The 24104-nt window shown below is 43.2% G+C and overlaps 1 protein-coding gene across 7 annotated transcripts in view; it reads right to left on the reverse strand.

Annotated features, from left to right (window-relative positions):
* The window catches only part of TEX9 (testis expressed 9), a 39842-nt gene that overhangs the window by 10327 nt on the left and 5411 nt on the right, over positions 1-24104 (reverse strand). For 3 of the 7 annotated variants that reach the window (XM_007056410.4, XM_043524663.1, XM_037910859.2), the window contains exons 4-9: positions 22208-22284; positions 14224-14272; positions 12728-12810; positions 8815-8993; positions 5546-5628; positions 1010-1183 (exon numbers count right to left, since the gene is read on the reverse strand). In XM_007056410.4, the coding sequence (XP_007056472.3) occupies positions 1010-1183; positions 5546-5628; positions 8815-8993; positions 12728-12810; positions 14224-14272; positions 22208-22284 (645 nt within the window). Of the gene's footprint in view, positions 1-1009; positions 1184-5545; positions 5629-8814; positions 8994-12727; positions 12811-14223; positions 14273-14393; positions 14525-14582; positions 14623-14678; positions 14850-22207; positions 22285-24104 lie in introns of those variants that run through there. The other 4 variants (XM_037910862.1, XM_037910861.2, XM_037910863.1 and 1 more) reach the window with 4 other exon arrangements.

The raw sequence follows: 24104 nt of genomic DNA on the forward strand, positions 1-24104 counted from the left end.
ATACATGATCGCTAAACATAAATGCCAAAATAATTAGAAAAATAAATTCCCTTTCTTAATAAAAGAGAAAAAAACATAACATTTGTTAAAATTATGTTTTTAGTGAAAAACAATTGACTAAAATAAAGTAGATAATGGCAGTAACACAGATTTTAAGCAGATTTTATTTATTTTTATGTATCTCTAATAAAGATAGTGTACAAAGTATCAAACGTCTGTTTCTGATATCTGTGTTAAAGCTCTAGAACTGATACCTCAAGGCATGGGTTGGGAATATCTTGCTGTATTATCTCCTGATTGTTCTAAATTTACATATAAGCTTTAAACGTGGCTTTAACTGGAGTTTGTATACATAAATTTTTTTTTTATATAACAATTAGATACAATGCTCCTGTCAGCTAATTCCTAAGTTATCAGCTGCAAAAACCTTTTTTTTAGTTTTTAGTTTTAGAGTTTTTAGGTGCCTAAGCAGTCCCTGGAATCATGGTTAAAGTTTCCTCCCCGCCAAATCTGAAATGGAGCCCTGGGTGAGCCAGGAGCGCCATGGGCTCTGGCAAGATGTAGTCCCCCATGTAGCGCATAGCCTTGAGCCACATGCCAAGCATCAGGCACCACAAGCCACAGCAGCAGCACAGAAAGCAATACACCATATGCCATACCACCCTTACTTCTGCGCTGCTGCTGTTGCCTTACCTGCCAGTATTAGGCTGCCCTGCCAGTGGTTAATTTGTGCCAGGGCTGAGCTCTAGCCTCTGGCATCTCTTTCAATACAAATTAAACATTGGGGAAGGGAGTGGGGCCCAGAGGTGATGGGGGTTGGGAAGCGCAGGGAGTCCGTGGGGGCCAGGAGTGATGGGGTGGGGGTGCCAAAATACAAGTTCGCCCAGGGTGCCATTTTCCCAAAGGCCGGCCCTACTGTAAAGCAATTCAGGTAAAGGATATACTTGTGGCAATTATATATTTTTTCCTTCAAGTAAGGCTAAGGAAATTAAATGAATGGCTGCATTACCTTTTCTACTGCAGTGAGCTGTTGCTGTAATCCTTCATTTTTCCTGTTAGCTTCCTCTGACAGCATTTTGTACTTTTCAATTTGAAACTGTTGAGTACTGATTGTTCGCTGGAGTCTAGCACTTTCTTCCTCAGTTTCTTTAACACGAGAGTTTAAATTCCGATTCTCATCATCCTGTCAGTCAATAATTCGTAAATTTAGAAATCAATGAATGTTTTAAGAACGTGTTAGGATAAGAAAGCATTTTTCTACATCTTAATATGGAGTCATTAGTTCATGGTTTTTGCAGATATTGTTGTGATCGCTGGTGTCTCTTAATTTTTAAAAAGTTTTTAAAACAACATTTCTCATAAGCAATACCTGATAACTCACAGTGCAGTTCACAATCCAGTTTGGTTAACAAAAAAATAAAAATCTTAAATTTTGCTCTTAGTCAACACTTCAGTAAATGTTAATTTTCTACCAAATTTTTTCTAGTCTTATTTGAACAATATGCCAAATTAGATATATGCTTTAAATAAAACTTCAGTAATTTAAGGTTCAAGGCACGGAAGATCACAGCACAATACTGTGATAGCCATCATTAGTTATAGAACAGAGGTGGGCAAACTACAGCCTGCCTGGCCCCTGAGCTCCTGGCTGGGGAGGCTAGCCCCCGGCCCTCCCCTGCTGTCCCCCCTCCCCCGCAGCCACACCGCCACACGGCCAGCGCTCTGGGCAGCAGGGCTGTGCACTCCTGCAGCACAGAGTGGCAGTGTGTCTAGCTCTGGCCAGGCAGTGCAGCTGCCAGACATGCTGCTCTGAGCAGCATGGTAAGGGGTTAGGGGGGGTTGGGTAAGGGCCAGGGAGTCCCAGGGGGCAGTCAGGGTACAGGGAGCAGGGGGTGGTTGGATGGGGCAGAGGTTCTGGGGGGGGCAGGGGATGGGGAACGGGGGGAGGTTAGACTGGGGAGATCCCGGGGGGCAGTTATGAGTGGGGGTCTCGGGAGGGGGCGGTCAGAGGACAAGGAGTGGGGGGGGGGTTGGATGCGTGGGCAGTTCTGAGGGGGGCAGTCAGGGGGCGGGAAGTGGGAGGAGGCGGGGGCCAGGCTGTTTGGGGAGGCACAGCCCTCCCTACCCGGCCCTCCATACAGTTTCGCACCCCTATGTGGCCCTTGGGCCAAAAAGTTTGCCCACCCTGTTATAGAATAATGTATATAGTAAAGCCATGCAGATGTTCTACAATGTAAATTCAGAACAGTAACATACTTGTGAGAATGTATATAAATAAATGTTTAAAAAAATCTCACTAAGGAGAAAGGGTGGATACTTTGAATTTTCATCACAATTACAATATTGTAATTACAATAATTACAATACAATAAAGAATAATCAGTACCCAACTTTTAGTGAGATCACTGACTTTTGAGTTACAATCACAGCTCATATTCTTGGATACCTCAAGTACCCAAATTCATGTTTATTTTAAAATCAAATGGTATACAGCAACAGCTGAATTTTCATGTCCTATTTACCAAATTACATCCCTATTTTAAATAATTTTATGATTTAGAAATCATTTTTCCTTTTAGAGCATGAAATATCTTGAATATTGTCTTATAAATCAGTGTTAATACAGACAAGTCAAAAGACTTGGGAAAAAAAATCAAGCCACATCCAAAAGTTTTTGAGGAGAAAGTTTCTTCAACTTTTAAGAGAATAAAACTGCCCCACACCCCTGAAAACAAAACAAACAAACAAACAAAACCCACTAACATGAACCTCTTTGGGAGGAAATCGGCCTTTTGCTATATCCCAAAATTCAACAAACAGTAAAAATGATACATGTTAATGATATCCAGTATGCTACTTATACATAGGGTTGCCAGGCATCCAGTTTTCGACCAGAACGCCCGGTCGAAAAGGGACCCTGGCGGCTCCGGTCAGCACTGCTGACTGGGCCACTAAAAGTCTGGTTGGCAGCGCAGCGGCACTAAGGCAGGCTTCCTGCCTGCCTTAGCTCCACGCAGCTCATGGAAGTGGCCGGCATGTCCCTGCGGACCCTAGGCACAGGGGCGACCAGGGAAGCTCTTCATGCTGCCCCCACCTCAAGCGCCAGATCCGCAGCTCCCATTGGCTGGAAAGCATAGCCAGTGGAAGCTGCAGGGATGGCGCCTGTGGGCACGGGCAGCATGCACCATTCAGAACTGCCTGGCCAGACCTCCACCTAGGGGCTGGACATGCCAGCTACTTCCGGGAGCAGGGCAGGGCCAGGGCAGGCAGGGAGTCTGCCTTAGCCCTGCTGCACTGCCTACCAGGACCCGCCTGAGGTAAATGCCACCTGGCCAGAGTCCACACCCTGAACTCTCTGCCCCAGATTGGAACCTTCTCCCGCACCCTAACTCTCTCCCAGAACCTGCACCCCCACCCGCATCTTGAAGAACAGTAACAGTATTTTTTTCTTTTAGTGGTTGCAGACATGTATTTCACTTGTCTAGTAGGAAGTGGGGCTCTGAGTCTACTGAAATAGTGACTGCAGAACTGCCTTCCCAAAGTTTGTATCTGACTTGATGCCATAGTAATCGCATAATGTTTCTCAAAAGTATGTACAGAAGACCATGTTGCAGCCCTACAAATATCCAATATTGAAACACTGCTGACAAATGCAATCGAAGTAGCCTGAGGCCTTGTCGAATGACCCGATAACATCTGTGGGGGCATGGTCTGAGCTACTTCATAAGCTGTAGTAATGCAGGAAGTTATCCACCTGGAAACTGTCTGCACAGAGACCACCTGTCCTTCCATCCCATCCACATAAGAGACAAAAAGCCAATTTGATGAATAAATGATTTGGTCTTTTCCTGAAAGAACACCAGGCACCACCTCAGATCTAACATATGAAGCCGCTGTTCATCTGCATTTGAGTGCGGCTTAGGAAAATACAGGTAAATAAATAACCTGGTTAAGGTGAAACTACTCTGGACAAAAACTTTGGATGTAGCTCAAGAAAACTTTGTCTTAGAAGAACTGTCTATGGGAGGCTTTGCCATAAGGGCCTGCATTTCACTGACTTTTCTTGTCGAAGTTATAGCAACAAGAACGACTGTCTTTTAGGAAAGGAGAGACAATGGATCATGTTGCTAATGGCTCAAACAGAGGATGAATGAAGATGGCCAGAATAGCACTCCTCCAAGAAGAGGAGAAAGAATCTCTCTGAGCATTGGAATGACTCTGATTAGTTTTAATGGAGTTCTTCTCCTCAGGGCACCAGGGGAAGGGGACCGGAGTCGTTTTCTCCAAGGAGAAGAATCTGGATCTGGCAGCCTATCAAGGGTCCACACCAGCTCAGAAGACTGACAGGCCTGGTGATCTGCAAAGGGCCCCAGGGCCAAAACTAGCTTCATGGTATGTTCCATGTCGGTGCTATTTTAAACATAAGTCCTGAGCAACCTGAATCCTTTCCTTAAAGAAGCGACAAATGGAGAACTTTTCCTTTACATGCCCCTCTCCTAGACACAGCAAACATTACATGTGGAGGATCACTTTGGGGGATAGCCACCACAAACAAAGGACAGTCCTTAAATCCTGGTGAGGGCACAGTATCGTGTAACATTATAAACGGAAGTAATTCCTACACTAACTACAAGGATACTACTAATTAACTATTTACAGATAATCTCACTGTTGTCATGTAAAATCTGCGTGGGAAGCTCCAACACAAGCTGTGGGCAGTGAGAAGGAACCGAGGGGGGTCGAAGTGCCACTGACCTTATATAGACATAGGAGGGTCTGCTACAAGAGCCAAATAATGTAACCACCACCCTGACGGGTACTGCTAAGCAAAGTTATCCAGCTTCAGTACACTGGGCATGCATGCATCTGAGTGGAATATTTGTCTACAACCAATTGAAGAAGAACGTCAGTTATCACAGCTATCACAGAATTGCACTGGGAGAGAGGAGGTCTCTAAGGTAAACTAGCCCCAAAACCATTTAGGGTTTTGCAACTGCCAACACCTTAAACAGCACCAGAAATAGGCAGTCAGTCAGTATATATCACGCAGTACAAGTGTAATATATTCTCTGTGTTAAAACATTTTATAAGTGGGAAGCTGCATTAACTTTACATTCTTAATTGCCTTAAGGACCAGCTCAAAGTACAAAGTAGTGCAGTAAGTCTAATCTTGAAAGGAAGACAGGACAGTGTTCAGGTTCAGATTTTTGTTTTGTTTTCAGAACAGCCACATTCTGTTTTGAAAATTGCTCCTCGCCTATAAATTGGATCACACAGAATATGATGGTTTAAAACATCATATGCATTTTTTTAAATTATACTTTTAAATCTTTAGACTAAAGATTAAATATGTATAAAACACAGAAAACAATATTGTAAGCTCTGGGTTCATAAAGAGAAAAAAATAGTTGTGTAGAACCCTCACTCTCTAATAACTGAAGCTATAGCATCCCACTATGTATCCTAATATAGCCTAACTAATGACAGGGTTAAATGGAAGGGGAACATATTCAGTCTCTACTGAATAAGAACACTCATTTCTTACCTTTTTACTACATTCACGTACTATAGTATCCAGCTCCTCCTGCATAACACGCAGCTTTGCCTTAAGAAATCTGATCTGGGCTTCTGTGAATTTAAATAGTCACATTTAATACCCTTAACTTATAAATATTTCTATGAAATATGACTGATTTTTATTTGCTTTGATTCAAACTGGATCACGTTAGGAACAAATTGTTGTTAACTGTAGACTTGTTTACAAAATACACCATACATACTGTTTAACACAATTATGCAAAAAACTAATTTCCAAATAAAATTTTCATGTAAGTTGCTTGTTCTTAGACCAAGTTGTGGATAGCTTTTTTTTTTTTTTAAAGACTTACTAAATTCTGCACTCTTAAAACGTAAAAAACCGATAACTGTGGAAATGGCATCTCTATGCTGATCCACAGCACAGGTAGAGAGATTGGATAGGAAGTGCAAGCTTCCTCAAAACTGTCGTGACAATGTGCCTTAAGGAACCACAACTGAAAGTGAAAACGTAGTGCAGTCTTCATGCAGATTCAGCCCAAAGCCCCTCTACTGTGACTGACTGCCATTAAGGATGTCTACTCTGAGGATGGTATCTGTGATAGGGAACTGAACTGGGATCACCAAATCATTTCACATAGGCCAGTGCAATGGCTGTTGGATAGTTACTACTATCAATTTTGGCTGGATTTCAAATAGGCAAATGGCTCTATGTTCCATTACTCTTGAGCCATCTAGCTTTCAAGCAGTAAGTGCTGAGGGTTTTTTGTTCAGTTACAGTGAAATTCACCCATCCCTGCTTAAAGCTTGAGTAACTGGCTTTTGTGGAGGTAATTTTGTGGGGGCCGGGTGGATGAAACTGACACCTCAAACCACAGACAAGCCACTATTCTAGCAGAATGGAACAGACCACTACCTCACTATGTTATTTACCTGAGATTTTTGGGCCACTGATAATCCATTTATTGTGAACCCAGTAACCTCTAACCTCTCTCTTGTCTGTCACCAATGATTCCATCTGTACTGGCCTATTTAGAACATTAACTGCTAAATTCTGGTGTCTAGGAGACATTCAGGCATGTATTCCAACTGTCTGTGGATGATCTTAGAAGCAGAAATCAGTCCAAGGTCTTTTTCAGCCTCCAGATCTGGTTATAGGAAACAGTCTCCAATGCTCAAACACAGAGTTCAATCAATAACTCTCTCAGGCTAGATAACCATGTGGTGTTAGTTCAAGATGTCTTGTTTCCATTGCCAGACACTAAATTAATCCCTTTCTCCATCCTGAATTTATCTAGCTGATGGTTCTAATATTCTCCACAGCACACTTGTACTTTAGCTGAGAACTCAGAGTCACAAAACAAATAATCTGAGAGTTTCACATAGATTCTCCTTGATAGGTATTCCCAAAGTGTCTCATACAAATCACAGAAGGCTGAAGATCAAGCAACTCCTACCTTGAATCCTGTGTCAAGTATTGATCGTTATCACCATGCAGTTAGACACCAACACCATAGCATTTTGACGATGTAGTAAGCCTCTAACTTCACGCTTCCTTTCACACTATGGAACTATGTGACGGGGTGTATCAGGCCCTTTGAGGCCCCCTGTTGGAGGCCTCGTGGTTCTACCACACCCCACCCCAGGAAAGGAGCAGCAAAGATGGAGCCTTTAGGCCTGCCTAGAAAAACTGCAGAGAAGTAACCAATCAGAGCGCAGCAGGCTCAGTTAAAAGTAGCTGTAGGGCCTAAGCACGTCAGTGCCTGGCTAGGACCAGAGGAGCAAGGAAGGGTGCTCTTTTCTGGAGCTCAAGGGAGAACCAGAAAATGGGTTCTGGTGACACGGGTATTTAATGAGAAAGAAGAGGAGCTGAGAACTTCAGCCCCAAGGTAAGGGTGAAGAGAAAGGGGCTATGTGGGAAGAGGCTCAGAGAATAGCAGCAGTGAAGAAGAGGCAGTGGTATGTGGCTACTGTTTATAGGCTCTCTGGATTGGGACCCAGAGTAGTAAACAAGCCCGGGTTCCCCCACCGGCCACTAGTGAAGCGGCCAAATCCTCAAGAAGGGCACAAGTTTCGTTTACAGGCCCAAGCAAAGGGCTGGAATTTAAAGGGCTCAGGGACAGGGCTGAAGATCTTGATAAGGCCAGACAGACTGTCTGGTGAACTCTTGGTTACCACCCACCCCCAGAAGGGGACTGAAATTAAGGAGTGACCTGGCTGGAGAGCTGGAACACCAGACAACTGTTGAGGACACAGAGTCTCCAGGGAGAAAGAATTGGGGGTAGTGCTCCATAACAGGGCAGGGATAGGCTTCAAGCTAGCCCAGAAGGGGCTTAGAACTGCTCAGAGACAGGATTGCAAACACCAAAAAGGGCACAGTGATAGTCCTTGTTGGACTTTTGTCACCCTGAAAGGGATTAGTCCCTTTCAGACTGTGTGTGACTTAGCTAGTGGGTCAGCCCTCCAAAGACGTGCCTGCAAAGGTCAACAACTTGCAGGCAGCACCAGGAAAAAGTGCAGGATCACACACAGCTGACAGGAGGTGCCCATGAGAGGTGAGTGCACCCTGTCACAGACTCCACATAAACCATTTCATAACTCTACCAGCTTGTCATACCACAGCCAAAAAGGCAGGTGTGCATCATGCCTTTAGCTTCACTGACAAAATCCCTTCTCATATTCTAATTATTTCTACGCCTAGTGTAAAAACACCATTTGGAGTGAGAAAGAATCCAAAGGTTCCTCATTTAAGCACTGTAGCTAAAACATTACTTCATAAGCTACTTACCCAAGATCCACAGCATGGATCTGATGAAAGGATTTAGCCCTAAAGACAAAGGCTGTGAAAGGATTTTTATCTTATGGAAATACAGCCTTAAAACCAAATCCTGCCCTTGGGTACATATTTGCAACTCCCAATAAAGTTAAAAAAAGTTATGCACTGATCTAAAGTCACAATTTTGTCCCAAATAACTCATACGACCTCCTTCCAGAAGGGGCTGATGCACTGCTAAAGAACAAAGGTAAGCTAGGTTTCCAGTGGAGTGGGGACACCAACCCATTCTTTCCATGTTTATTTGTATGTGACCTAGGAACACACAAAGAAAAAAGTCTCATCTTGTTCCCCTCACCCACTCTCCAGAGCAGAAATCTGAACATAATTTAAGAGTTATAAAACTTTCTTCTATAATCTATACAGAAATGATAAAATATAGTTTTTCAGAAGATCCTAACAGCAAGGAACCAAGGATAAGAAAATGCATAGCTACAGGAACCTACCTGTTCCAATTTCATTTCCTACACTTGGAATAATATCATCATTTAGACTTTCAAGCAAGTCTCCTTCCTCCAGTTTTCCTTCAATTTTGGTAATTGTCTTTGCAAGAGAAAAATCTGTGAAGTCCTCCAGGACGGCAACATCAGCAGAAGCTTGTATATCAACGCTTCTTAGTTTTGCACTAAAATTACAAAATAAGAAATTTCTAGACTGAAGTTATGATATTCCAAATAAGCTACAAAAATAGTTAAATGGCAGTCATTTATAATTGTACAAAACCATTTAGCTATCTGCAGTCTGCTATTACCTTCATCTTTTACATTAGTAAAAAAGACACAAATGCCAAGTTTGTTCCGTTTACCAAAATATATTTCCTACATTCATATTAGGTTCAAACTGGTAGCAACAAGTATCACCTATTGGCCTTCACGTCCAAGTCACTGTAGAACAGGGATGGGCAAACTTTTTGACCCGAGGGCCACATCTGGGTAGAAATTGTATGCTGGACCAAGAATGCTCACAAAATTGGTGTTGGGGTGAGGGCTCCAGCTGGGAGTGCAGGCTCTGGGGTGGGGCCAGATATGAGGAGTTCAGGGTGCGGGAGGGGGCTCCTGGCTGGGGCAGAGTGTTGGGGTGCAGGGGTGGGGGTCAGGGCTCCAGCTGGGGGTGCAGGCTCTGGGGTGGGGCTGGGGATGAGGGGTTGGGAGCGCAGGAGGGTGCTCCTGGCTGGGAGCGAGGGGGGGAGTGAAGGGGGGGATAAGGGCTGGGGCAAGGGTGCAGAAAGGGTCAGGGGTGCAGGCTCTGGGCGGCACTTAACTCAAGCAGCTCCCAGAAGCAGCGGCATGACCCCCCTCCAGCTGTTACGTGAAGGCGCGGCCAAACAGCTCTGTGCACTGCCTTGTCTGCAGGCACCACCCCTGCAGCTCTCATTGGCCATGGATCCTTGCCAATGGGAGCTGCGGGGGCGGGTGCAGCATGCAGAATCCCTTGGCTGCTCCGATGTGTAGGAGCCGGAGGTGGGGACATGCCACTGCTTCTGGGAGCAATGCAGAAAGGGGCAAGCCCCTGACCCCGATCCCTGGCTGGAGTGCCGGAGTGGGGCAAGCCCCAGACCCCGCTCTCCAGTGGGATCTCAAGGGTCAGATTAAAACATCTGGAGGGCCAGATGCAGCCCCTGGGCCATAGTTTGCACCCCCTGCTGTAGAAGAAATAAAACCCTTTGATTCAAATTCTCTTTGACAGCCATATTGTGTGCAGAGAAACTCTCATCTTCTTAGTGACAGGAGGCTGCAATAGCGGCGACTATTTAGCCTGGAAAGGGAAGGCTTTATTAAGATATTTAAAATTACAACATAAGTGTTCCTTTTGATAAGGATAATTATCTACATTGGTCTTCTGCCTTAGAGACTGTTGATCATTCTCCCCTCTCTTGGCTTCTGTAACTCTGTCCTCTCCTGCTTCCCCTCCGACCTCTTCTCTGGTATCTCCTATGGCCACTGCATGTACTCCCCTCTCACAATCAGTTGGCAATGGCATCCTTCAGAATTCTGTCATACTTATTCACTATTTCTTCTTTGGTGACCTTCATCTGTTCTAAATTCAGATTTCCAAATCCATTTTGCTTGTCCTGATTGCAGCTTCCTGTCCTATTTCACATCTGCTATATCAAATTCACTCACCCCCAAGATTGAGCTGCTAATCTCTTTTATTAATCCCTCTCTGCTCTCCTATTCCTGACAACTCTGCTATCCTCCATCTCAAGTGCACAACCTTGGTGTCATCTTTGACTTCTCACTCTTTCCTCCTCACAGCCAGTGACTCTTGCTGTTTCATCTAATTCCACTGAAGTCCACCCCTCCCTTTGTTATACGTATGCTAAAATTTACCATCTCATCCCTTGATTACTGAGATATCCTCCTTACTCTGCTCCCACCTGCATTGTATCAAAAAAGCTTTTTGGCCCTCTCCTTCAACTTGAAATGTCACCTGTCTCCCTCTGATGGGGTTTACAGAGCCTTCACTAAGACTAAAGGAGCAGTACTGGGGTAAGAAGGCCCCGCCCTTCAGCAGCTGCAGAGCATGCTCCAAATGGATGGCCTGCTTAAAAGGAAACTGACAGGCAAGAAGGGGAAAAGTGAAGGAGAGACTGGCTGCAGGCAAATAGCCAGGCTGTAGCTTCTGGGACAGAAAGATCTATTTACTCTGGGTAAGACACAACTGGGCAGCGAAGGGCCTGACCCCCTTTTTCTTGCTCCTTCTCCCTGACAAGGAGGAGCAAGTGGACACTAGAACAGGGGTGGGCAAACTTTTTGGCCCGAGGGCCACATTGGTGTTGTGAAACTCTATGGAGGACTGGGTAGGGAAGGCTGAGCCCCCCCAAATGGCCTGACCCCAGCCCCTCCCCCCTATCTGCACTTCCTGCCCCCTCAGAACTCCTGACCCATTCAACCCCCTCACCCTAACTGCCCCTCCTGGGACCCCACCCCCTATCACCTGTCCCTTGACTGCCCTGACCCCATCCACACCCCTGACCGGCCCCCTGGGCTCCCACGTCTATCTAACCAGCCCCATTCCCTGTCCCCTGACCGCTTCCTGGAACCACCTGCCCCTTATCCAACCCTACTCCCTTACCATGCCACTCAGAGTGGCAGGAGCTCGCAGCCCCACCGCCTGGCCGGAGCCGCCCACGCTGCCTGGCAGGAGCAACGGGCCAGAGCACTGGCGGCGCACCGAGGCTGTCGGGGACATGGAACAGTAGGGGAGGGGCCAGGGGCTAGCCTCCCCAGCCGAGAACTCAGGGGCCAGGCAGGACGGGCCAGATGTGGCCCGCAAGCTGTAGTTTGCCCACCTCTGCACTAGAAAATGAGCTGGGAACACCCAACAGACAATTTGAACTATTGAGACTGTGAGAGCAATCCGCTGCTGAGAGGAAAGCAAAGCGCCATGACCATGCTACAAACTGAAGCAAGAACAGGAGGAAAAAGGAGGTGGCCCAGAGGTGATTAGTTTTTTGTACCAGCCAGAGGGAACTGAGACTCTCCTCACTCCTTTGGGCTGGGATCTGGTGGAGAGGCAGGGCCTGGGGTCCCCAACCCTTCCCCCTCCACCTGACCAGGGCAATCCAGGGAGCATCAGGGGATGAGAGAACTGTAATTTTACCACTAGGTCTTCGTATTTCTTGGCAAGACCATCCCAAGACTCAGACTGTTGAGCCATGGGCCTGCCCCCTAGGCCTGCTAGCCCCTAGTGAACCCTACTACACTCCCTTTCTAAGTTTGATACCATATCATCAGCACTTTACAAAGAGATTAGGGCTAGTAGATTTATTTTCTCCCTACCTCCATCAATCAAAACTTCTCACAGTATTAAAGTACCCTACAAATTTTGCCCCTCCCTTTGCCTCTTGTCTGTCATCTTGGTGAATCTTGAGCTCAGATACCACTGTAATGGGCACACTAAAATATATGGATAGATGCCTTCGGGACCTATGGGCCTTACTCTTCCCCTTTTTCAGCTTCAGTGACTCTGAACTGCAGTGCTCAAGCGCATTCATTCCAGGTGCCTCTAGCAGAATGCTTTCCAAACCACAACCAATAGGTAGAGATCTGCTTATTCCTCATTCATTGAGACAAAGTTTAAATCACAGCCTTGACAAGTCCTTTGTTTTAAATTTTTGATAAGCCACAGTTTCATTGCTGTGGTGTTAACCATGGCTGCTCATTAAAGATTTCCAGCTGCTTTATGTAGGCGAGCATAGAGCAGATATAGGAATAAGTAAACTGTAAGACATTTCCAACACAAAGTATATTTGTATAGATGTGTATCAAGATAAAAACAATCAACTAAAACTATTCTCATTTCATTACCAGAGTATAGATTTTAAATAAATACAAATGCAGTGTACAATTAATGTACCTTGAAGTTGTTCTCTTTCCCTTACTGCCAGAGTGTGGTCTGTTCTGAGCTGTAGACATGGAACCAGATTTCTTATTTGGTTGCTAGGAAAAAAGTTTCAGTAGTCAGGATCATATTTATGATAATAGCCTATGACACTTTTTCTAGCACAACTATTTTTCCATTTTCCTGAGGTCAAACTATGACAAAATATTCAAAAAGAATATTTTAAACAGTCTGATTTTCAGAGCCTGAGATATCCAAGAAACTAAAACTTTTTTGTCTAATTTGCAAATGTTTTTACTGCTACTGCATGTGCAGACTTGTATTTGCATGTACAAATGACTAAACACCTATTTATTTGCACACTCAAAGCTGACTTGCATGTGCAGTCATGAGTAGGTACAAATAAGGTACACAACTGTTACTGAGCCATTAATATACACACACTTCTAATGTACTACAACTAAATAAGCAAGATTGTTCAACCTAGACACCAAGTTGAATCCATCATATGCTTGGATCATGAGTACAATCTCAAGTTAACACATTGCTGTTGACAGTGTTTACCACCCCTTCTACGTCACCACTGGAATTAGCATATTTTTAGTCTTGCTATATCTTCCTTCTGCAGTGAAGTTATTAAGTAACTTTCAGAGCTTACTCCCAAATTAAGGTTATCCAAGAATCAGCTTTCTTGGCTACAGTCTTTCTTGAGGGAAACACTCTGGAAACTTTAGCTGAATCCCTAAAGAATGCAATGTAGCTGAAGTTTAAGAGGCTAGTGAGTCTTTGCATTTGTTCCTGGCCTCGATTATCCATTTATTTTCTTCTCATAATATAAAGTTATTTTGCATGTTAACTTCTTTAAGAGGACTTTAATTGAAAAAGAATGGTATTGCCATTAACATTACACAGACAAGAGAAGAAATACACAGAAATTTTGTCTAAGAAAAAAAGGCAGTATTATAAAATTTTACGTCACCTTTAATCTAAGGATCTCAAAATGCTATACATACTGAAACAGCAGCTCCATTTTACATAGGTGTAAAATATGGCCCAGAAACTAAGCTTGTCTGCACATGAAATGCTACAGCAGCACAGTTGCATCGCTACAGCACTTCAGTGTAGACACTAACTATGCTGACAGGAGGGGTTCTCCTGTCAACATAGGTAATCCCCTGCCCCGAGAGGCAGTAACTATGTTGAGTTAGCACTGTTTGCACTGGAGGTTAGGTCAGTTGAACTATGCTGCTCTGGGACTGTGGATTTTTCACATCCGAATGGCATAGGTAAGCTGACAATGGTCTAGTGTAGACCAGGCCTAAGTGACTAGTGTAAGGTCACCTAGCAAGTTAGTAGCACAGCAGTTTACAAAAATAGAACCCAGGAGTCTTATCTCCCAGATTTCTGCTTTAAACACCCCATAGATTTTCACCACTCAGTATAGTTTCTAGAATGGTAGACATATCTATCTGGTAATTCCATTAACGAGCAAAATTTGCAGATTTCAGTACCTTAATATGCGAAAGTGTAAGGATTGGCAGTTCAGGAGAAAGCCCATCTCTGAAAAAAATAAAACTAAAGTAAATTGTTTTGTAAACTCACAATAAAACAAATACTTAAAGAAAAAATATTCTGAAATGAATTGTGCTTTTTATTCTGCTGGTTCTGACATTTTACATACCTCAGACCAAAACAGTAAAAGTGAAGGTAAGATTGGAGAAAATGTACCAATCACTTTTTTTTACTAAAATTATTTTTCTTTTAATCCAATAAATACACTTGGTTTGGGAAGTCAGTGTCTTCAATGATAAAGAATAAAAGAAGTTCCGGACTAAGGGCTGATCCATGAAAGAAAGTTTAAATCCTTTACCATGTGGTAGGTTGAGATGAGTTAAGTTCCCAATGCATCTCTGTGGAAGCAAATAAAAAAAACCCCTGCAAATAACTTATTTATGTGATTTCTTACCCATTTCTTAAGCCTCCTTCACTGCTGATCATAAAGGGATAGAATTGTAGTCCTGACTGAGCCCACACACAGGGACATATATGGGGAAATAAAACCTATCTCACGTACACAGGATGCTCCTGGTATGGTACATCTATTTAAAGGTCATTGTTTGCACAAATAACAAAAAAAATATGGTTTCAGAGTAGCAGCCGTATTAGTCTGTATCCGCAAAAAGAAAAGGAGTACTTGTGGCACCTTAGAGACTAACAAATTTATTTGAGCATAAGCTTTCATGAGCTACAGCTCACTTATGCTATTCTCAGCCTCTACTCAAGTGGTCTGTTAGTAAACAACACTACTAACTAATCAGGGCAGGAGGGTGTGCCATGTGGGGATTGGTGATGGTCATGTGACTTTCCAAGACCATATTTTAAAAGTCTGTGACTCAGTGGGCTAGGTAGGGAGTGGAGGTATCACCTATAGTTGGCCTTTCTATGGTAATAAGCTTGATAAGACAATCAGGAAAGCTGGTTGAACAGAACTGTGAAAAAGCCTAGGAGGAGCCTAGGGCCAGGACAGCAAAAGATCCTGAGGATGGTACACTCAGAAGAAAATAACCTGGACAAAATAGCATGGAGGGAAGTTGACCCTTTCACTTAGCAAACTGGGATTTCGGCAAAGGTGGGTAAACGTCCCGATCTTCTACAACCCTCTACCAACAGGGCAAAAGGACTGCTGATCGTAGTAGGGATATAGAAAAGGAAGTGCAATCCAGCTTGAGTGAAGACATTGCGTGGCCCTGTGAAGGTGGACCCTAAGCAACCATGGGAAGAACTATCTGTTCTGAGGAAGGCCAGAAGATGGTTTTATGTCCGTTAGACTTGTTTTGGCCCCTCCAGAAGTGGTGGAGGACTTGCATGACTTAGCCAAAGGGCTAAATCATATCAGGGATCCAACACTTCTGAGAGTCAGAGGACCACCGAGGGAAGAAAGTGGATGAACCAGAGTAGGGACACTGACGCAGATATCCCCCTTTGCTTCCAACTGGGTAAAATGATCAGATATGAATGGCCATCCACACTGTTTTGCCCTTGCTTCTTCCTTCTGGTAATACCCCTTCCTGGACTCCTCCTCTGCCCTGTCCCTAAATCTCTATTCCACCAGCCTTTGACTGTTTTCCCAGCTCTCTTGCCTTCTGCTGTGAGAAGTCCAACCCTACGCCATTCTTCCATTCCCCATCTTTCCACCGAACCACAGGCTTTTTGTTGTATAGTCTTGGCTGGTTGCCTGACTCCCTCAGTCAGACAGCTCCAAACAATCCCTCCTGCAGACATTTCCAGTGTTCCTGGTCTTAAATGGACGAACCCTAAATTATGCTTGGAGACATAGCACCTGCTCTTAAAGATGCTCCCTGACTGTTACAGGCAGAAACAGAGAACCCTGAACTATTTGACCAGATATTGAGAGCTGAAAATTAGGTTACAAATTAAATAGGTTAAAAAGAAGGAGAGTGTGCTGGCCATAAAATACTTTTTTAAAAATTATTTTCAGACACAACATCTGCCACCTATTACTTGGTGTTAAAAACTAGATAAATGTTCTTCCCTCTGCATCTTTTTGCTCCTTTCATTCCACTCTAAACCAGCTGTAACACCTGTACCTGTTAGGGCTGTCAGAGGTGTGCTACCAAACACCACTTTAGACTTAAGCATGTACCAGATTTCTCCCCTGTGACTGACTAAGGTTGCTTGCCTTATACTCTCTCCTGAAATTTCTACGTACATGTGCCACTGACTCCCGGTGGCTTCTCCTAAACCAAACTTTCCTAACAGTACATACTCTGTTTAAGAGCACCAAGCTGTGGCTGATCAAGGACACTTGTCATGCTCAAAGACCACCCATAGATGTTCAAGAAAAAGGCAATATCCTGTAGGTTACTGCTGAGAATATTTATAACAAAAAAACCCTTGTAAGTTTGGGGCTGCGGGTTGTTTGGTGTTTTGTTTTTTGCTTTAAATAGATGACTGTTGTGGCAGATAAATGGTCCATGTTGAGATGCATCTATTTCTCTTCACAAAAACCATTTATCTTCTACCTGAAGCAATATCAAAACAGAGGAGGGTCATGTCTCATGCTGTACTACTTATCAGTAAAAACATAGTGCAATTGAACAAATAGTAATCAGAGCTGTAGGAACACAGCAGGATTCTGTAAGCAAAAAATTGGTGTCTAATTTACACATTTTAGAAGGAAATAAGAACTTTATTCCCCCCAAGAAAAGAGAACTTTTCTTACATACAATCTGTTTGCTGTTTAGGAAACCCTCTGTTATACTCAGTTTACTTGACAGGATTTGGTATGCCAGCAAGATCAATGTCAACTACAGTAAACCGCAATTTTTAGCGGGATCCTAAACTTTGAGTGCTCTGTCTCAGAGTCCAATACTTTTATTCTTGTGGCACAGGAATATGTCATTACATAACAACCCTTTTTATAGTGTCTTTCATCAGTAGAGCTGAAAATAAGTCAGATTAATTAAAACCTATACAGTTGTTATACCCATTTTATAGCCAGAGAAACAGACTCAGAAAGGTTAAAGTGTGGCTAGAAAAGGACTATAAACAGACTTTTTCTACAACATATCTGAATTATATCTGCTATCTTACTGACAAATCAAAAATTTTACTATTCTTCTTAAATACAGGAGAAATGCAGCTTTGGAAAAGGAAAATGGATTCTTTTCTGGGTCAGGAGTCATTTGGTATAGTGTAGAGACACAGTAAATGCAAATTTTGAAGAAAGTAAACATAAGCTTAATATGTATTATATTTGTTGCTAATTATATCTTAAAGCAAAAAAAATCCACTTTACTTTTCACTACTTACACGTCTTATTTTTTCCATTTATCTCCACATGGCCATTGAAAATCCACTAAATCAGTTTTACTTCCACGTTCTTAGTGCTGCAATATCTGCATTTCAGCCACTGGAGTGCATGGTTTAAAAATGACTTTATCAATGTTTTAAACAAGTGAATAGTTTAACTGCAGCCTTATAAAAATTTGTTTTCATAATACTTAAATTTTAGGACAAAGTTAACTGCACTCCCTTAACTTTTTATTTTGAGGTTTAGAAAATACTTTGGTTTGTATAAAGGTTCAGGTCTGTTCTTACCACCTCTGTCTTCATTTGGATACCTCAAATCCAGACAGAAACAGGTCTCCATGCTCACCCTACTTTAACAATGGGAACTTCACTCACATTCAGACCTCCTTATTCACAAACACAAAAGTGTTACTCTTACTCCAAGAAACTGGAGAGTCCTTCCAAACATGTTTTTTGACTAAGGTTTTTTTTGTTTGTTTGTTTTACAGTTGTGATCTAGCTATCTCAGTGGGCTATTAGTGCTGCTAGTATCAAAATGACTGCAGACTGTGGAGCCTTTTTTGCGTGGCAACAGACATCCAGAACAGGGTCTTCCTACCCAGTTTTCCTCCTATTCCCATCCTATTGGCTAGCTACAGTCACTGAGGGAAGGGTAGGATGCATGCCCTCCTCCACGGCTGCTGACAAAATACTCCATTACATATTGCTTACAGAAATCTTAAAATGCAACACTTCTATTCTTAGGAAAACAAGAACATCCCTTTCTTCAGCATATGAATTTGTTCCTAACATCTCTAACTCCGTCTGACCTAAAACTCAATTTGTTTGCTAAAGCGTTCAAATCTATTTAATTTTAAAGGCACTGTTCACAATCCCATATTTGCCTGCCACCCTGGGTGGTTGTTGTGTTGTGTGTGTTTGTTTGTTTGAAATCCTTAAGAAATGAAGATTGTGCAAGTCATTTGAGATGTGAAATTAAAGCCTGAAAAGGTTCACAAATAAGTACCTAGGCTGGTGGTCACATCAAAATAGCAGCTAATGTTTACAACTGCTTTCCGGCACATAAACATGAGGTGCGCGTGCATGAGTGAATCCTTTGTGTTTGCTAATCCTATTCAAAGCCTATAGTATGCCTAGCCATGCGCGCACACCCAGTCCCCACCCCTGTGCGCCTGGCCATGCCCCGAAGAGGGAAAGCATAAACAAAAGCTGGTCCTTTAGAGTAAACACCATAGTTGCTTTGTTTCTCAATGTAAAATATTAATAACTTGGAGGAAGAGAGACTATGCGATAAAATACTTCAGAACGGTCTTGAGGTATATTTAAAGAAATGCACCTAGCCTTACTTTAGTGTCCCTTTAACTTAATAAAACATTTGCTTTAAAAAAGCAAGGATTTTTTGCTTCGGTATCTTTTTCATTAAACTACTCTGCCCATTATTTAACTGCTTTCCATCCTCAACCTGTTTTTTTTTTTTTTCTCCTGGATTCTGTATCTGTCAAAAGACTAAGAATGACCACTAAGGGGGGGGGGGGGGAACAATACAGAAAACAACACAGCCTCTCTTAAATGCCTAACTGGTGCTGTCTGCCTCCTTTTACCATTTGTTACCATTTTTCAAATTCTAATATGTACTCCTCTTGCCAAAAAAAAAAAAAAAAAAGAGCCATACACACTGAAATAATTTGGTACATAGAAACACACTATGAGTTAAAGACAACCCCTTTTGAAGGGCAATGGATGCTCATCCTAGGATAATCAGTGTGTCCAACTACTTAATTTTCATAACTTTCATCTTCTAATGGCTATCAATGGCTTATAATTTTTTCCCTGCAGTCTGGAGTTTTCTCCTTTTCAGCTAAAAGTTCACTGGACATACAAACAGTGGTTCCCTTAAAAGCTTTTCAATTACTTACGTAATTGACAGGTCAACTGTATCTTACAGATTCCTGGCCAGAGTTCCACCTCTTTTCCCCAGCCCCTTTTAGGCTATGTCTAGACTACATACCACTGGCAGCAGCATGTAGAGTACATGTGGCTATGAAAAGCAAGCTGCATCCATGCTGCATTGTATAGCTAAATGTCAGTGAAACACTCTGGCAGAGGGGAGGCAGTGAGCAAAGCCTTCAGCAGATCTCCACTGCCAGAGTCTTTCAATGAAGCGGGCAAATGGCTCCAGCAACAGGGAGCTAATGGAGCCTTTTCTCAATGCCCCTCCCGTGCCAGAACCTTTCCTTGCTGAGGAAATCTTTTCCTGTAGCCAGGAAAGGCTACAGGAGCAGAGAGGCAATGGGACATTACACTGCTAAAAACAGCAGTGCATGGCTTAGGCAAGTAGAGAACACAGAGGTACGTACTCACACACATACCCACAAACTTCAGGTGTAGCTTTAGTCTATTTACCTAAGCCATACCCCACATACCCAACCAACATAGCTATGTCAACCCAACTCTTAGCATAGACCCAGTTATGCTGGCAAAAAAGAACTTTTACCAGTATAAGCTGCATCTCCACTATGGGGGGTGGGGGGGCTGCCACTATATCTCTACCAGTACCTCTATTCCAGCAAACCCCTTGGGTTATAAACAAGGCCTAAGTACTTCCCTTATTCACTCTCTGATTTAGAGCTATGTGGTCATCCCTAGCAATCAAATCAAAAGCTCTGGCAAACTAATTTCCCAATCAGAGCTCAACACTTGAAGCAGTTTGTAGTTTGACACTGCATTTTCACTATCATTTCAAGATCAGCAGCAACATAAACTTTAAATCTTATCAGTTTGGGGGGGTGGGTTGACAGACCATCTCCAATACCTCTTCTATCCTGCCACTATTTCCAGTGACACTCCTATGTAACATACAGGTTCACATCTGACTAAATAAACAGCATAGTTAATTGTAAACTCTGGAGTTAGCTGGTGTACGTATATAGAGCTCAAACAGGGACGTCCCTAGCTACTCTCGGCCCCTATGCAGCCCTCCCCCCTCCACGGGGGGCGGCTGGCCCCAGGCCTCTGTGGGAGGATAGCTCTGTCTTAGGGGGTAGGGGGGAACTGCCCCCCAGTACTCACCGGCAGTGCAGCTGGGGCCGGGTCGCTGCACTTTCCGCCGCCAGTAAGTGCAGGCCTGGCCCTGCTGCAGTCCTGAGGGACAGGAAGGAGCAGGGCAGGGGCTTTGGGGAAGGGGTGGAGTGGGGACAGGGCTGGGGCAGACCAGGGGCGGGAAGAGACGGTACAGGGGCTGGAGCAGCACGCAGCTGCGCAGGGCACCAGGAAATCTGGTGCCCCAAATTTCCTGGTGTCCTACACAGCTGCGTACTTTGCATATGGGTAAGGACAGCCCTGACTGTAGTAGTATATAATGCCTGCAATTATAATGTAATGACACACATTCCACGGGATGCCAGCTGGATCTCTCTCTGTTTAGGTCTCTGGGGTAAGCATTTCCAGTCCTACAGGCTTCTAGACTATGCCTTTGTGGATGTAATTGGCTGAGTTTACAGTTATGAGTTTCTTTGGAATGTGTTAACTCGAGTTATGTTCTAATACACATCAGTCACCATGGTGCCCTGCAGTTTAGCTATAACACTTTCAATGGCACTATGTTGTTTCTTTAGCACCCAAAGAAGAGCATTATATTGCTCAATTATCAGCGTGCTGTCTCCCACTGAAAGTAGTTCTCCTACTCCCATACTTCTAAACTCCAGAGAGTCAGTGGGGGAGTGTGTGAAAGAGCAAAGGAGTGAGAGGGAGCTGCCCTGCAGGAGACTGGCTTATATAGCAAGCCTGCTCTAGGCTTCAAATCAGAGAGACCTGGTGCGGGGAAGGAAGCAGGAGATGAAGCAGTTCTAAGGAGAGGGAATGGGACTGACTCTGAGAAGCCACAACAGGGTCAACTTGGGCACATCAACTGTAAACTGATGAGAGACTAAAGAAACACTTTTCCCTCGCCCAGGCTCTGACAAAAGAGCCATGTCCTGGGACCGATTTTTGGGACTGAGAATTTCCCTTTTTAAGTTTGTTTGAGGACCCCTCTCCCCCAAAGTGAGCCTGAAGAGGCTGTGTGTTAGTGAGACAAGCTTTCATAAAGCTTCTTGGACTCTTCCTTTTAAAAAAACAAACAAACAAAAAAACCCGCCTCCCCAGATCCTTCTGGAAGGGTAAGTGATGAGGTCAGGTCACTCCTCTCTCACCGTCCTACAGAGGGTATCCTAAAATTCTTTCTAAATCTGGCATCCTGCGTAATGAAACAGCTATTGCTTTTTCACCTTATCAGGCATGGCTTATGTTTGGTCCCTCTTCATCCTCATGGTGATGAAGCACTGCATCCCTATTTTGCTCTAGATTGAGCCATCTTTTTGTTCAAATAAAGAACAAAGCAGAAGTCCTTTAGAGGTCACCAGTACCGCTACTTAATAAGCCAGAGGAATAGCTGCTGAGCAACCGGACAGAATTACTCTCTGAAACTTAGTGTTCAAAGACTATGGGCAATATAGGAACCTGACCCTGCAAACTCTGATTTACATCAGTGCTCCTTATTTCTACAAGCAGGCCCATGGAAGTCAAGTGAATTACTTGTGCAAGTCAGGGTTTGCAGAATCAGATCCAAAGACTCTATACCCATTACAGACAGCCAATAATATTTTGGAATTTCAAAGCATTTACCTCAGTTGCTTGTCGTCATCTTCACACAATTTAACCTGTGTTGAAACTGGTATTGATAGTATCTCTTGTTGATCTCTCTTTAATAAGGAAAGAAAGTTTTTTCCATTACAGGAAAATACTGTTGGTACCATACAACCAATAATTAGCAAGCATCACAAAAATCAAAAGTACTGTAGCTTACCATGCTTGAGAGACAAACTGAGAGGGTAGTAGGTAGGATAACTTATCTCTCTCAAATCCAGGGAGCAAAGGTTAAGCCTAAAATATCACTGACAGCCTCAAGTGTTCTTCCACTCCAAAGCAGGTATTTTGTTTTTGCTCATGTGAAGTCTTTCTACCTATGTTAAAATAACCTGCAAAAACTGTAGGTGTACCTCTGCATCCTATGGACATGTTGTAGAACATACAACAATCCATAGGAGATAAACAAGCTTCCTATTTTCCAGATTATGCAAAAGAAATAACCAGTCTTTCTAATTTAAAATATTTACATTCTCTCAATTCTATCCAAATAAATAAAACACTGACACATTTTTTTAAGACATCAGTTTAGCCACAGACATTCAGAACATGTAAATCATTTTTCTTTGAAGTTTCTAGAGTGTTAGCTGGAATACTGAGTGCCTGAAAAACATCCAAAATCTGCTTCTTTCAAACAAACATTGGGTTCTTCCACACCCACACATGCCAATACTGTCATGTGGTATTTTCATCCCTTATTTATTTTTATTCTTGCTTTAAGTGTCCTAACTACTGGGGGAAATGTTGTTGGGTTTTTTTAAGCAATATGCATAAGTATGAACTAAACACAGAAAAGTTACTAGTCAAAAGTAGGTTTCAGAGTAGCAGCCATGTTAGTCTGTATTCGCAAAAAGAAAAGGAGTACTTGTGGCACCTTAGAGACTAACAAATTTATCTGAGCATAAGCTTTCGTGAGCTACAGCTCACTTCATCCGATCCAGTGAAGTGAGCTGTAGCTCACGAAAGCTTATGCTCAAATAAATTTGTTAGTCTCTAAGGTGCCACAAGTACTCCTTTTTCTTTTAGTCAAAAGTAGTGTTAGATTACTGAGCCAACACAGCTTCCTTCCACCAAGGAGGTTTCTGTGGACCCTTGCACATCTGATGTTCAGCGCTTGGAAAACGTATGTATCGAAGAGCATGTGGCTAATTTTACAGATTTCTTTGTAGGACATGAGATTTCTGGGACCATGATGCTACTTTGATCTCAGTGGGTGGGCTTCCATTTTTGAAGCGGAGAAGGAATGGACTTGAAAACTTTGTTGAAGGTGATGGATTGGAAGGTTTTCTTGCCCCCAAACTACTTGATGATAGAGGGACTAAATTTTCCTTAACTTTTTGGTTCTTCAGAGCCCTCCTGACAGGCAGCTTTTGTAACAACTTCTCCTTTGGGTAAGATGGCTTCACATAAAAAGGAGGCAAGCTGTCACTTGAGCCCTGCAGAACTGTTTGCCTTTGGACCAAAGGCTACATATGTTCTTAGGATCATTTAGTCTTAAAACACGGAAAACCGATCAATTTATAGCACTCCTAACTCTGATTCTTCTGCCGGATGTGATGGCCTCTAAATGCCACCTTTATAGATATGGAAAACTATGTAATGGTTTAAAAGGATGCTTAGTCACACTTCCAGGATTGGTCCCAAGGGGGATCCTGAGCACCAGAGGAGACCTTCTAATTTCTGATGCTCTGAGGAGTCTTTTGATATCCAGATTCTTGTTGCTAGGAGCATCTTCCAGATAGTCTTTTCCTGGGTCTTAAATTTAGCTATCTGGGAGAAATTCTACAACACAAGCTATTGTAGTCTGCTTTGGTCTGGTTGAGCTTTACCCACACGGTATTTGATCTTTTGCCACATAAGGAAATACATCCAGTTG

This window comes from Chelonia mydas, chromosome 10 (assembly GCF_015237465.2).
Source record: "Chelonia mydas isolate rCheMyd1 chromosome 10, rCheMyd1.pri.v2, whole genome shotgun sequence".
Taxonomy (NCBI): domain Eukaryota; kingdom Metazoa; phylum Chordata; order Testudines; family Cheloniidae; genus Chelonia; species Chelonia mydas.